Raw genomic sequence first — 12,778 nt, 5'->3', positions numbered from 1 at the left:
TTTTGCTCATGTCTTTTTAAGAGTTTTTATTTGAAATGAAATCGTGATATCCACAGATACCGTGGGATTGCCCCAGTGACAGTTCATGCCAACTTTTCGTGTTAGCCAATCACAGTCGGCGGCGAAGCCGCCAAACAGGAAGTTTGCTTATATCTTGGTGACGCCAAACTTGGTCACTCGCTTCGACAGTCCCTTAGAAGTGCGCAATTAAAATTTGGTGCCATTCGGCCACTAGGGGGCGATGTAATTAGGAAAATTGCGTTTTTGCATTTTTGCATTTTTGGTCTTGTGACCAATGCGCACAAAAGTTACTATCAGGCCACTACAGCCAATCAAAATTGGCGGCGAAGGTGGCAAACGAGATACAAGCTCATATCTCAGGAACGGTGTGACGTATCAAAACTAAATTTGGAAGTACGTTTACAGACCCTGTCCCGAGGGGACAAGCCAGATGTCATGTCATTCGGCCACTGGGGGGCGCTGCAATTAGCGAAAGTCTTTTTTTGCCTCCAAATAGTGTCATTCGGCCACCAGGGGGCGATTTTTGATATCAGGGCGAACATAGCTGCTGCTTCTATATTTCACTGTTAATGTTCTTTAAAGGCAATAAATTTAAAAAGAAAGAATAGAAATGGATTTGAATTGATTTAACCCTGACCTAAGATTCATCTGCAACCTTCTTTCTTAGTTATTCTTTAACCTTAAACCATCTTATTCCATCCTCCCTGTCAGTATCACAAAGACCTCATTGAAACTCTGTGGTGTTTAAACTCTGTCAACTTTTATTAATTATTCAAGGAAACTTTATTAGAAGCACAAAAAACAGCAATGAAGAATGTAGAAGTAAAAACCTTTAGATGCCCACGTTGAGACTAACATAAAGTCCATCCATATGTTTTAATGGAAGAATAAACTGGTTATACTGAAGAAAACTCTTTACATCAATCAATATGTCCACATGATTAGATAAATTCAAGGCTCCAGGGAAAAACAAATCAACTCCAATACAACGATAGAACAAACAAATGCAAATAAGTTTTATATCAAAGTCAAAATCCTTGACTTTTATTCCTACTCACTAATTTAACTAGAACTAATAAAAGTTAAACACAAATGACAAAAACAGCAGCTTTATTCATCATGTGAAGCTTCAGCTTGAGACTAAAAGACACATTTTAACCAACTGTCCCTGAAGTGACTTCTGTCTATTTGACTTTAATCAACTCAGCAGTGGATCCATAATAAAGATAAAGTCCAGCATAGAGAGGCTGAGTGAATGTGGTCTGGACTCTGTCGAGGAGAGTCATGGTTTCAGAGACGCTGTAGAAAGACAGAATACCTGCTCTGTGATCCAGGTACACTCCTACTCTGGAGGAATCAGGAACTGAGACGGGAGTTGAGACATTGTTGTAGAAAAATGTATGACTGTTTGTGTCACAATATAATGACCAAGATTTGTCATTGTATCCAAATGCACATTCACATAAGCTCCCTGCTCTGCTGATATTCTTGTATGTGACTGCTACACAAACTCTTCCTCCTCTCCACTCCACCTCCCAGTAACAACGTCCAGTCAGACTCTCTCTACTCAGGACCTGACGACTACCAGTGAATCTGTCTGGATGATCAGAATAAGACTGTTGTTGTTCCATTCTTGTTACTTTTCTGTTCCCCTCAGATAATAACAAATCTGTGTTTGCTGTTATTGGATCCAGTGTGATTTCACGTGAATATTTCAAGAATTCATCTCTGCTCTTTGGCTCTGGTTGTGGCAGTAAAACATCCACTTCAGTCACTGTCAGTGAGATGTTTGTCCATGTCTCTCTCAGAATGTCCTGTAGTTTCTCTCTGGTCTCTGTCACAGCTGCTTTCACGTCATCAAAGTTCCTCAGAGGACGAATCTTGATGCTGGATGAGTGTGTAGACTCACTGGGTGGTGGCAGTGAGGGGTAGTTGTGTAGAAACTGGTTGTGATCCTCTGTGTTTAAGAGCTGCTTCAGCTCAGAGCCTTTCCTCTCCAGATCAGTCATCTCCTGCTCCAGCTTCTCCTGAAGATCTTTGACTCGACTCTTTTCAGTTTCCTGCTGGGATCTGACCAGCTGCGTCACATCAGAGCTTGTTTTCTGGATGAGACGGATCATCTCAGTGAAGATCTGCTGACTGTCCTCCACTGTTTTATCAGCAGAGCCATTGATGGCCTTCAGCTCCTGTCCAAGCAGCTCCACGTCTTTCTTTCTCTCCTGGATTCCCTGCAGGATTTTTTGTAGCATCACCTCCACCTCCTTCTGCTTCTCTCTCCTTTCTGCTGCAACTGAGACAGTTTCATGGCCTTTATGTTCATCCACAGAGCAGAGATAACAGATACTCTGCTGATCAGTACGACAGAACATCTTCATCACCTCATCATGACGAGAGCAGATGTTCTCCTGGAGCTTCTTGGAGGGCTCCACCAGCTTGTGTTTCTTTAATGGAGCTACATCATAGTGAGGTTGGAGGTGTTTCTTACAGTAAGAGGCCGGACAGTTGAGACAGGACTTGAAGGCTTTCAGCTTCCTCCCAGTGCAGACATCACAGGCCACATCTTCAGGTCCAGCATAGCAGTGATCAGCTGGAGCAGCTTGGAGTCCAGTCTTCTTCAGCTGCTCCACTAACTCTGCTAACATGGTGTTTTTCTCCAGGACAGGCCTCGGTATGAAAGTCTTCCTGCACTGAGGGCAGCTGTAGATTCCCTTCTGGTCTTCTTCATCCCAGTGGCTTTTAATACAGTTCATGCAGTAGCTGTGTCCACAGTGTATAGACACAGGATCCTTCAGTAGATCCAGACAGATGGAACAAGAGAAGGTTTCTACGTCCAGCCGAACTCCTTTCTGCTCCATTTCACCTCTCAGTGTCGACGACTGTGTGAGTTTCTGTTTGCTAGACGTGAAACTAGTCTGAGCTCTGATCTAAAGGGGAGGGAACAGGGAAACATCAGGAAATATGAGTGGAGCTGCTCCAGGAAGAGGGAGTGGAAGTCGTGGAATTTCCTGGAATTATATGTTGATTAATTCCTGGGAGGCTATGCAGGAAACTCAGCGGGCTTCAAGTAGTCATCACTCCTGTCTCTGGCCGACACCAAGACCAACAGACCGGGCATGAACCTGCTGCTCTTTATCGCTCTGGTCAGTCATTTTGTAGTTTTAACGTGGTCGTGAGGCTTCATTGTAATAAATCCCTTTTTCACTCATCTTAGTTGTTGTGCTTTTCGTCTTTGTTGTCGTGTTACATCTTTCTCTTTGCTTTTCGCTTTGTCTCTTTCTTTTTTGGTTCCTGTCATTTAGGTACAGGCAGCAGACCCCTCCCAGCTCCACCTGAAAGCCAGCATCAAATAAGGAAGAGAGTGGGAGGGATCGTCACACCCCCACCTTTAAGAGGGGTGTCCTCAGTAGGATCCCCAGACAAAGAACGAGCAAATCATAATAATTGATCGTTAATCATAATAATTTTAATAATAAAAGTCATTACTGCTATCCAGGGCCTGAAGTTAACTTTTTTGGCCACCAGCCACTGTGGCAGGTGGATGGAAATCCACCTGCCACAGTAGTTTTTTACCAGCCAAAATTTTTTTGTGCCTAAAATTAAGGCGAACGACTCAGAAAATGCATAAAAATGGTTGTTGAACTTGTACAGAATACACATTAAAGTGCTGTCTGGTTATTAACCAACTTGGCATCGTTTCAAGAAATATCCGCGTCCACACAGATCCGTTTCAGCACGACCGAAAACGCTACTTCATATTCCAGGCCTATAGGTGGCGCTGTTTCAGTTTCATAAATTCACCAAAAACGGAGAGGAAGATGCGGAGCATGCGCACAAATCTTGAGCGCTGTTTACAAATCGCCTTTTTTGCTCAGCGTGGTGGCACAGGAGCATGATATGTTGCCCTAGTAACACTAATAGGCTCAATATCTTCTCCAGCAGGAAAACTAGCATGTAGTCCGCCATTGTTGTTGATGTTGTTATGAGACGTCTCGCGGGATGTGGAAGGCTGCTCGGGGGTGTGGCGATGACGTCATCGTTTTCTCCGTTTCTGTCTGTCAGAAACGCAAGAGGTGCGTTTGCGAATTTCTCCACCCTGGGACCCGTTTTCAGAAAAGTGCGTTTTAGGGCTATGCGTTTACAGGATACGTGTGGACGAAAGGCCAAAACGATGCAAAACTTCTGCGTTTCTGCATTTTTGCGTTTCCGTGTGGACGGCCCCTGCGTTTCTGTGTGGACAGGCCCCTTATTGGCTACCCGCCAACGTGGCAGGTAGGTTGACAGTTTCACCCGCCAATCACAAAAGTTACCCGCATTTGGCGGGCGGGTGCCAATTTCATGCCCTGCTGCTATCTGAGCAATAGTTTAACAGTTTACGGCACAGTCAAGGCCGCTTTAATGCACGGGCTTACCTGGGCTGAAGCCCAGGGGCCTCCCAGCCTAGGGGCCTCCCAAGTTCAGGTTCATGATGAGCTGAAAAGGTCATATTGTTTTGTAACTTGTCAGGTTTTCTGTCAATCACTCTAATCGCACGTTACGTGGCTGCTGATTGATCCAAATTAGGAGTGACCCACGTGGTCCTATAGCCTATGGCCCGTGGCCCGTGGGCTAACCTATCAGAATGTCTATAGTTACTTTTGGGTGTGTCCCTCTCTGATTGAGTGACATTAAGTGGAAAATGTCGGGGAGGACGTTTGAGAGTGGTGCCCAGAAAAGAAAAACACTTATTAAGGAGTTGCGCGAAAAGGAGCTCCTAAAGAGCATTCCAAAGCTCACCGGATTTTTTTTAAACCAGCTGCTGCTGAAGATGGACCCAGCACCGGAGGAAGCTCGCTAAGTTCGCTAAGCTCGCTAAGTTCGCTAAATTAGCTAAATTAGCTAAATTAGCTAGCTTCCTCCGTTAGCGACGCTAACCCACACACTGGAGGGAGCGATGGAGGCGTACGCCGCGCAGGTGGATGTAGCTGGAGAGGAGCAGGGGACCGGCCGCAGCAGTGGAGGGGAGGAGGAGGACGAGGGGGGAGCACACGAGCACCAGAGAGAGGACCAGGCTGCAAACCAGTTGGGGGGAGACGAGTCAGATGACCCATATAACAGTGACCCGGGCCGCTGGGGAAACATTATTGACTCAAAAGTGCGCGTAAGAAAGTGCTGTATTTATAGCTTGTGAAGGTTATAAATTGTTGTGGTTGTGCATTGTTTTAAGAGAAATGCACATTTGCTTAGATGTTTGTCTCGATTATACTGCAAACCTTCTATAAATGTTGCTCAGTTTCATCTTTTTGGTACCTGGCATTAGGCCATGTTGCTATCCATGATGTTGAATGTTGATGTTGATTGGTTCACGGGGCCCCATGAGGCCAGAGAGGAGGCTCCAACTTTGATCTGTTGCTGTTCTTTGCTTATGCTGTTATTAGTTATTATCAGTGTTTGTGCAGACAGGTGATGGTTGGTGATGTGTTTCATAATATCGTTTGAAATCATACTTTAACATATTTTGGTTTTATTATCACCATAAGTTGCTGTGTGTGGTTGTTAAATAAAGTGTATTGTGTTGCTGAAGTGGGCTCAGTGATATGTTAATAACAATATTATGGTGTTTTCTGGCTCAAAGAGGGAAAACTCATTATTGTATGGCTCGAAAGAAACTAATGCATTTTGTGATGTAGATTACCTAGATATTACACTTTTTTTTTTTTTAAAAATGAGACTCTATAAATCGAGGGGATGGGGGGGGCCTACAAAACCTCTCAGCCCCGGGGCCTAACATTAGGTTAAGGCGGCCCTGGGCACAGTCTTACATTTAGAAAAACATCAATATTAAACTTAACACATCCAGGCTGTAACAAGGAATCAGCGATGAAGTGAAGACCTTCAAATTGTCCTGTGAGTCCAGCTCTTCGACTGATGTTGGACGTCACTGCAGTCTGTCTTTATCAGCTGGAGGACAACTATACACAGACAAAGAGACATGTCAAGTAATGTTATGTAACATACTTAACATAACTCTTATGAGTGTTCAACATGTATTATGTGTTCATTATGTATTTAATTAAAAACATCATATTAAATTACTCCAATTATATATATTCTGTCATTAATGTTGTTACAAGCCATAAACGTTTCCTGCTTTATGTGGTGGAATAATATATTTCATAGTGATAGTTTCTGCCCCCCTACAGTACTGCAGTAATAGTCCGAGGGGTTTTAATGTTTTGGCAGATCCTGTTATCCACTGAGAACCCTTTTCCCGCCACTTTCTGTGTTCACCTGTGCTGAGTCTGCTCGTCAGGGCCGTTGCCACGACTACACGCCACACATGATATTCTCTATGTTATACTCCCTTCTCTCCTGTACCCTAGGATTTGCCCTCTGAACTAATGCTTATTTCTCAAAAACTACAAGTCCTTTCGAGAAAACGAACACATTGGGAGCGTCAGCCAAGGGTTCTCTACATTTTAGTGTTGTTCCCACGCGTGTACTGCGAAAACTGTGGCCTCGGTCGATTTAGAAAGAAAAGGATGCGACACAAAAAATCGTCGAAAAATCGCTCTCGCTTTTCACATGTAGCCCTGCTAAAAATCCTTACTCATAAATAAATTAATGAATAGTTTAAGAAGTTCATGTTTGGGTAAATGATAAAAGAATAGCTCATAATGATTAAAATATTTTGATAGAAGAGGAGACATTTATCATTAAAAAGATACAAATGTACATGGTTGAATATTGCATTTTATTTTGAAGAAATTCATGGGGATGAGGAAGTACTGTCTGAGGGAACAAGTGTGATCCTGATCATTGATTGGTTCAGGTGTGATTGACAGGTTTGACAGGGAGTGAGTGAGAGTGAGTGTTTTTTTGGGGGGAACGATGATGTGACGAGGCACGGAGAAGACACGTGGCCGCGAGTGGGTAACTCTGCAGCGAAAATAATTAAATGTGTAGTGTTTCAGTATCTGAGAGACTGTCTGCTCGACGCTCGGAACCTGGATATTGGACCTACTTTTTGTTCGCGCACAGCTTTAGAAGTTTCAGCTCGAAGCTTTAGAGGAGCTGGACTGTTTCAGCTTAGCCAAGCTACTGAGCTAACGTCTGTTAACTGTCGGCATTCGCTATCAAAGTGAACGTGTTAGCCGCGAGGAGCTAAATCAGCTTTGGATAACGGCTTTGCCTCGTGGTCTCGACGCGGGAGTATGAGGACTCGGCTGCGCTGCTGCCGGTGTGTGTGACTCGTCGTCGTTGGTCGTCGCTGGACGTCGTCGGTGGACTTCATCGCCGGACATCACTCATTCATCTGTTGCTTCCAGTCTTCCTGCTGTGTTGTGTTCCAGAGTTGGACCGGGTAAACGGGCGTCTCGGAGGTTGGAGGTAACATCTTTCTGTTGTTGTTCCTGGATCTCTGGAATAAAACTGGATTTCCTCGCACTCAAAAGTCACCATATCAGGCCTGCAACGGGGTTATTTTGTTTTGCCGGCTGTGTGTATGTGTGTGTGTGTGAGTGTGGGCCCACTGAGTCGAGTTAAAATTGAATACTGAGAGTAAAATCTGTGTGTTAAAGTAGTTTGAATGTCTATAAAACTTCAAGGGTATTTTGAATCTTAAAGAATGGTGTTATTGAAATATAACAGTGCACACATATTTGTGTTTATTATCAAGTGTTTAATTGAACTGAATAGAGGTAGCTACTCTCTGGTTGAGTATTAATTTTGGTTAATTCATAAATGGTAGTGAACCAGACAATTTCATGATTTAAGTGTCAAGACAAAGCATTTAATTTAAACATATTTTTTCAAATTAAAGTGTGCTGGTATTTGTGTTATTTCATTTAAAGCCTGAAGTAAATGATTGATTCGTTTATTTTCTAAAAAAAAGTGCCTTGTGATATTTCTTGATATTAGAGTCATAAGGTGAGTTAATTTAGGTTTAACAGCTGAATGTGCATGTAAACTGAAATCCAGATTGACTTGGGTAAAAATCTTAGAGACTGGGGTTAAAGTACAACTGGTTAAATACAATATAGGAACCCAGAAGCCTGCCCTTAGTATAAGGTCTATTGAGGGTAGTGCTACACACATAAGTTATGTTATGTCAATCAATGTTTTCTCACCTGTGACCCTGTGACCCTGCATAATCATCCCTGGTGGCCTCTGGTCCACTGTCTCCTCTCCCACCCTGCTCTTTCTACTGTGGCAATAAAGACTTAAAAAAAAAGTGGAAAGCAACATTTTGAAACAGAATTAGGAATACAATAGTATTAGAATTTAACCACAAAATCAGTTTAATGCTATCAATATTTTCTCTCAGCCAGAGACATTATAAGGACTTAAGTTATTTTCTCCTCACCTGCTGTGAAGACCCTCCGTGACCATCCCTGCTGCTGGCCTCTGGCCCACTTTCTCCTCCCTCACCCTGCTCTTTCTATTGTATAAAGATTTAAAAAATATGTGCAAATAAATAGTGAGCACATGTTCAGTGCAGAAATTAAGGAGGAGTAGGTTTATAACTAGCTAACTCAACATGTTAAAAATGAATTAAGTGGTTGTAATGGCTGTAAAAAGAAGTTGATCATGTTTGACGGGAGTGTTGGCCGACCGAGCCAGGCTGGCTAACACGGTGCGATCAACAACCCGGTCGGCGTTTCTGGGAGGATGACGAGTGGTGGACCAGAAGGATTTTGTTGCTTTGGAGTTGTCGAAATGGAAACTTCCGGCGAGACCCCCGATGGATGTATCTCCGGCGAGGCAGGAGAGCGATGTGCAGCTGGAGGTGAAGAGTTGCCGGCGGAGGCTCAAACAGGTGACAGCGGAGGCGGAGGAGCTCAGCGGCCGTGTGTTGTAGCAAACCAGACACGGGTTGATGGAGAAAGGACAGGAGAGCCCAGGCTAATGCAGACCAGATGTAGATCTTGGTAGCCCACATTATGCTCTACGACGGCCACAAGGAGTCGTGAAGCCGGGTGGTGTGTCCAACAGGTCACTACAGGCTATTAGCACGCTCACACACAAACACACAGGAGGAACAAACAGATCGTAGATAATCCAAAGGTAGTGGAAAGTTTAGCTTGTACTTGAGTGAAACTGCACAGTCCATAGGGCTGTAAGGCCATGGAAACACTTTAAAAGTTACCGGAGAATAGCGGCAGCATGACTGGCCAGCGTCCACTCAGACCTAGATAGAACTAGATAAGTGGACATGTCCTCTACCTTTTATACAGAGATGTCTCTGGGTGACAGTCCAGACCCAAGATGAGTTTTTGTTTTCTTCTGTCATGTTAATTGACTGTTAATGTTCCTTAAAGGCAGTAAAGTTACCTAAGATTTATCTGCAACCTTCTTTCTTAATTATTCTTTAACCTTAAACCATCTTATTCCATCCTCCCTGTCAGTATCACAAAGACCTCATTGAAACTCTGTGGTGTTTAAACTCTGTCAACTTTTATTAATTATTCAAGGAAACTTTATTAGAAGCACAAAAAAACAGCAACGAAGAATGTAGAAGAAAAAACCTTTAGATGCCCACGTTGAGACTAACATAAAGTCCATCCATATGTTTTAATGGAAGAATAAACTGGTTATATTGAAGAAAACTCTTTACATCAATCAATATGTCCACATGATTAGATAAATTCAAGGCTCCATGGAAAAACAAATCAACTCCAATACAACGATAGAACAAACAAATGCAAATAAGTTTTATATCAAAGTCAAAATCCTTGACTTTTATTCCTACTCACTAATTTAACTAGAACTAATAAAAGTTAAACACAAATGACAAAAACAGCAGCTTTATTCATCATGTGAAGCTTCAGCTTGAGACTAAAAGACACATTTTAACCAACTGTCCCTGAAGTGACTTCTGTCTATTTGACTTTAATCAACTCAGCAATGGATCCATAATCAAGAAGATAAAGTCCAGCATAGAGAGGCTGAGTGAATGTGGTCTGGACTCTGTGGAGGAGAGTCATGGTTTCAGAGACGCTGTAGAAAGACAGAATACCTGCTCTGTGATCCAGGTACACTCCTACTCTGGAGGAAACAGGACCTGAGACGGCAGTTGAGACTTTGTTGTAGTAAAATCTATAACTGTTTGTGTAACAATATAATGACCAAGATTTGTCATTGGATCCAAACCAACATTCATCTGACCTCCCTGCTCTGCTGATATTCTTGTATGCGACTGCTACATCAACTCCTCCTCCTCTCCACTCCACCTCCAAGTAACAACGTCCAGTCAGACTCTCTCTACTCAGGACCTGATCATAATCAGTGAATCTGTCTGGATGATCAGAATAAGACTGTTGTTGTTCCATTCTTGTTACTTTTCTGTTCCCCTCAGATAATAACAGCTTTGTGTTTGCTGTGTTTGGATCCAGTGTGATTTCACATGAATATTTCAAGAATTCATCTCTGGTCTTTGGCTCTGGTTGTGGCAGTAAAACATCCACTTCAGTCACTGTCAGTGAGATGTTTGTCCATGTCTCTCTCAGAATGTCCTGTAGTTTCTCTCTGGTCTCTGTCACAGCTGCTTTCACGTCATCAAAGTTCCTCAGAGGACGAGTCTTGATGCTGGATGAGTGTGTAGACTCACTGGGTGGTGGCAGTGAGGGGTAGTTGTGTAGAAACTGGTTGTGATCCTCTGTGTTTAAGAGCTGCTTCAGCTCGGAGCCTTTCCTCTCCAGCTCAGTCATCTCCTGCTCCAGCTTCTCCTGAAGATCTTTGACTCGACTCTTTTCAGTTTCCTGCTGGGATCTGACCAGCTGCGTCACATCAGAGCTTGTTTTCTGGATGAGACGGATCATCTCAGTGAAGATCTCCTGACTGTCCTCCACTGTTTTATCAGCAGAGCCATTGATGGCCTTCAGCTCCTGTCCAAGCAGCTCCACATCTTTCTTTCTCTCCTGGATTCCCTGCAGGATTTTTTGTAGCATCACCTCCACCTCCTTCTGCTTCTCTCTCCTTTCTGCTGCAGCTGAGACTGTTTCATGGCCTTTATGTTCATCCACAGAGCAGAGATAACAGATACTCTGCCGATCAGTACGACAGAACATCTTCATCACCTCATCATGAAGAGAGCAGATGTTCTCCTGGAGCTTCTTTGAGGGCTCCACCAGCTTGTGTTTCTTGAATGGAGCTGCATCATAGTGAGGTTGGAGGTGTTTCTCACAGTAAGAGGCCAGACAGACCAGACAGGACTTGAAGGCTTTCAGCTTCCTCCCAGTGCAGACATCACAGGCCACATCTTCAGGTCCAGCATAGCAGTGATCAGCTGGAGCAGCTTGGAGTCCAGTCTTCTTCAGCTGCTCCACTAACTCTGCTAACATGGTGTTTTTCTCCAGGACAGGCCTCGGTGTGAAAGTCTTCCTACACTGAGGGCAGCTGTAGATTCCCTTCTGGTCTTCTTCATCCCAGTGGCTTTTAATACAGTTCATGCAGTAGTTGTGTCCACAGGGAATAGTCACAGGATCCTTCAGTAGATCCAGACAGATGGAACAAGAGAAGGTTTCTCTGTCCAGCTGAACTCCTTTCTGTTCCATTTCACCTCTCAGTGTCGACGACTGTGTGAGTTTCTGTTTGCTAGAAGTGAAACTAGTCTGAGCTCTGATCTGAACAACATGTGATTCTACAGTGAATGGAGCCTGTCAGCTCTCACACTTCACCACATGCTGGTTACACCCATCTTCAATGTAGAGATCTAAAGGGGAGTGAACAAGGAAACATGAGGAAATATGAGTGGAGCTGCTCCAGGAAAAGGGAGTGGTTATCAGACGTTGACTAATTCCAGGAAGAGAAAGAGTTTGAAACTTTTTACAGCAGAGCACATTTAAAAACGTTGGTCAGCTAAATGTTTAGGTGGTAAAATGAGCTAAAACACAGTTTGATGACACATTTTCATGACTACTATAATTCACATACATTAAGAAACAGAGAAAATAACCACTGCAGTAGAAGTAAGAAAATCACAAACCCCTTCACTACATCCTTCCGTGTGAGGAACACTCTACGAGACGAAGGCAGATTATAATCCAAGTCTACCACAAAGAGAAGGACATGAATGAATGCTCCAGATCTTTACCTGTTGATTGTAGTTTTCTTCTAGTTTCCTCCCTGTTGAAGTATTTCTAGATTATAAATATCTTCATGCAGAGTGAGACACCACTGAATAAACTCTAAGGATTGTTAAACATGGCCGTCGTAGAGTTAAACTAAAGACTTCTTCCTCCTTCCTTATTGTTATCATCAGTGTTGCCTGACGTCAGGAAAGGTGCATTAGAACTGGTGCTTCATGGGAAATGCAGTTCTCCTGCTGCACAGTCTTCAAATGTCCAGGACTGTGTTTGTGTTTAACGTCTGTCATCCTTATAAGACAGTCACTGATCTGCAGCTTGAGGCCAGAATGCAACACAAATAATCTTTACCTTTAAATAATTGATTCATTGAGATAAATTCCTCATATTTGACATAAATAAATTATTCATTCTGTCCTCACACTCATACAAGGACTTTTACTGAATACAAACCCATGAACCTCGTGTGCGTTTTGTTGTCCATCAGCTGGAGAAGGAAGTCAACGAGCTGATGGACTTCTTCTGCGAGGACAGAGAGACGTTCAGGCTGGACGACTGCTTCGGCGTCTTCCACACCTTCTGCTCAAAGTTCACCAATGCCGTCAAGGTACGTTGGGTACATTGGAACGTTTATGTTTATGCTTTAGTACAGACACAGAGAGAAACTCAGCATCAGCTCCTCTTTAGTCCGTGTT

General features: G+C 43.3%; 1 protein-coding gene across 1 annotated transcript; it reads right to left on the bottom strand.

The window, feature by feature from the left end:
• Positions 1-1,205: 1,205 nt before the first annotated feature.
• Positions 1,206-11,552, bottom strand: LOC311492091 (uncharacterized protein; the record flags this gene model as incomplete). The annotated part of the gene is made up of 3 exons (XM_084550247.1): positions 1,206-2,881; positions 4,329-4,371; positions 9,888-11,552. The coding sequence occupies 3 exons, from the start codon at positions 11,550-11,552 to the stop codon at positions 1,206-1,208; spliced, it is 3,384 nt and encodes a 1,127-aa protein (XP_084406373.1).
• Between the last annotated feature and the right edge of the window lie 1,226 nt (positions 11,553-12,778).

The sequence above is a fragment of the Chelon labrosus genome, assembly GCF_963514085.1.
Source record: "Chelon labrosus genome assembly, chromosome: 1".
NCBI lineage: Eukaryota > Metazoa > Chordata > Actinopteri > Mugiliformes > Mugilidae > Chelon > Chelon labrosus.
Note: the sequence above shows the minus strand (reverse complement) of the source record. Positions and strands in the feature narration are given on the sequence as shown.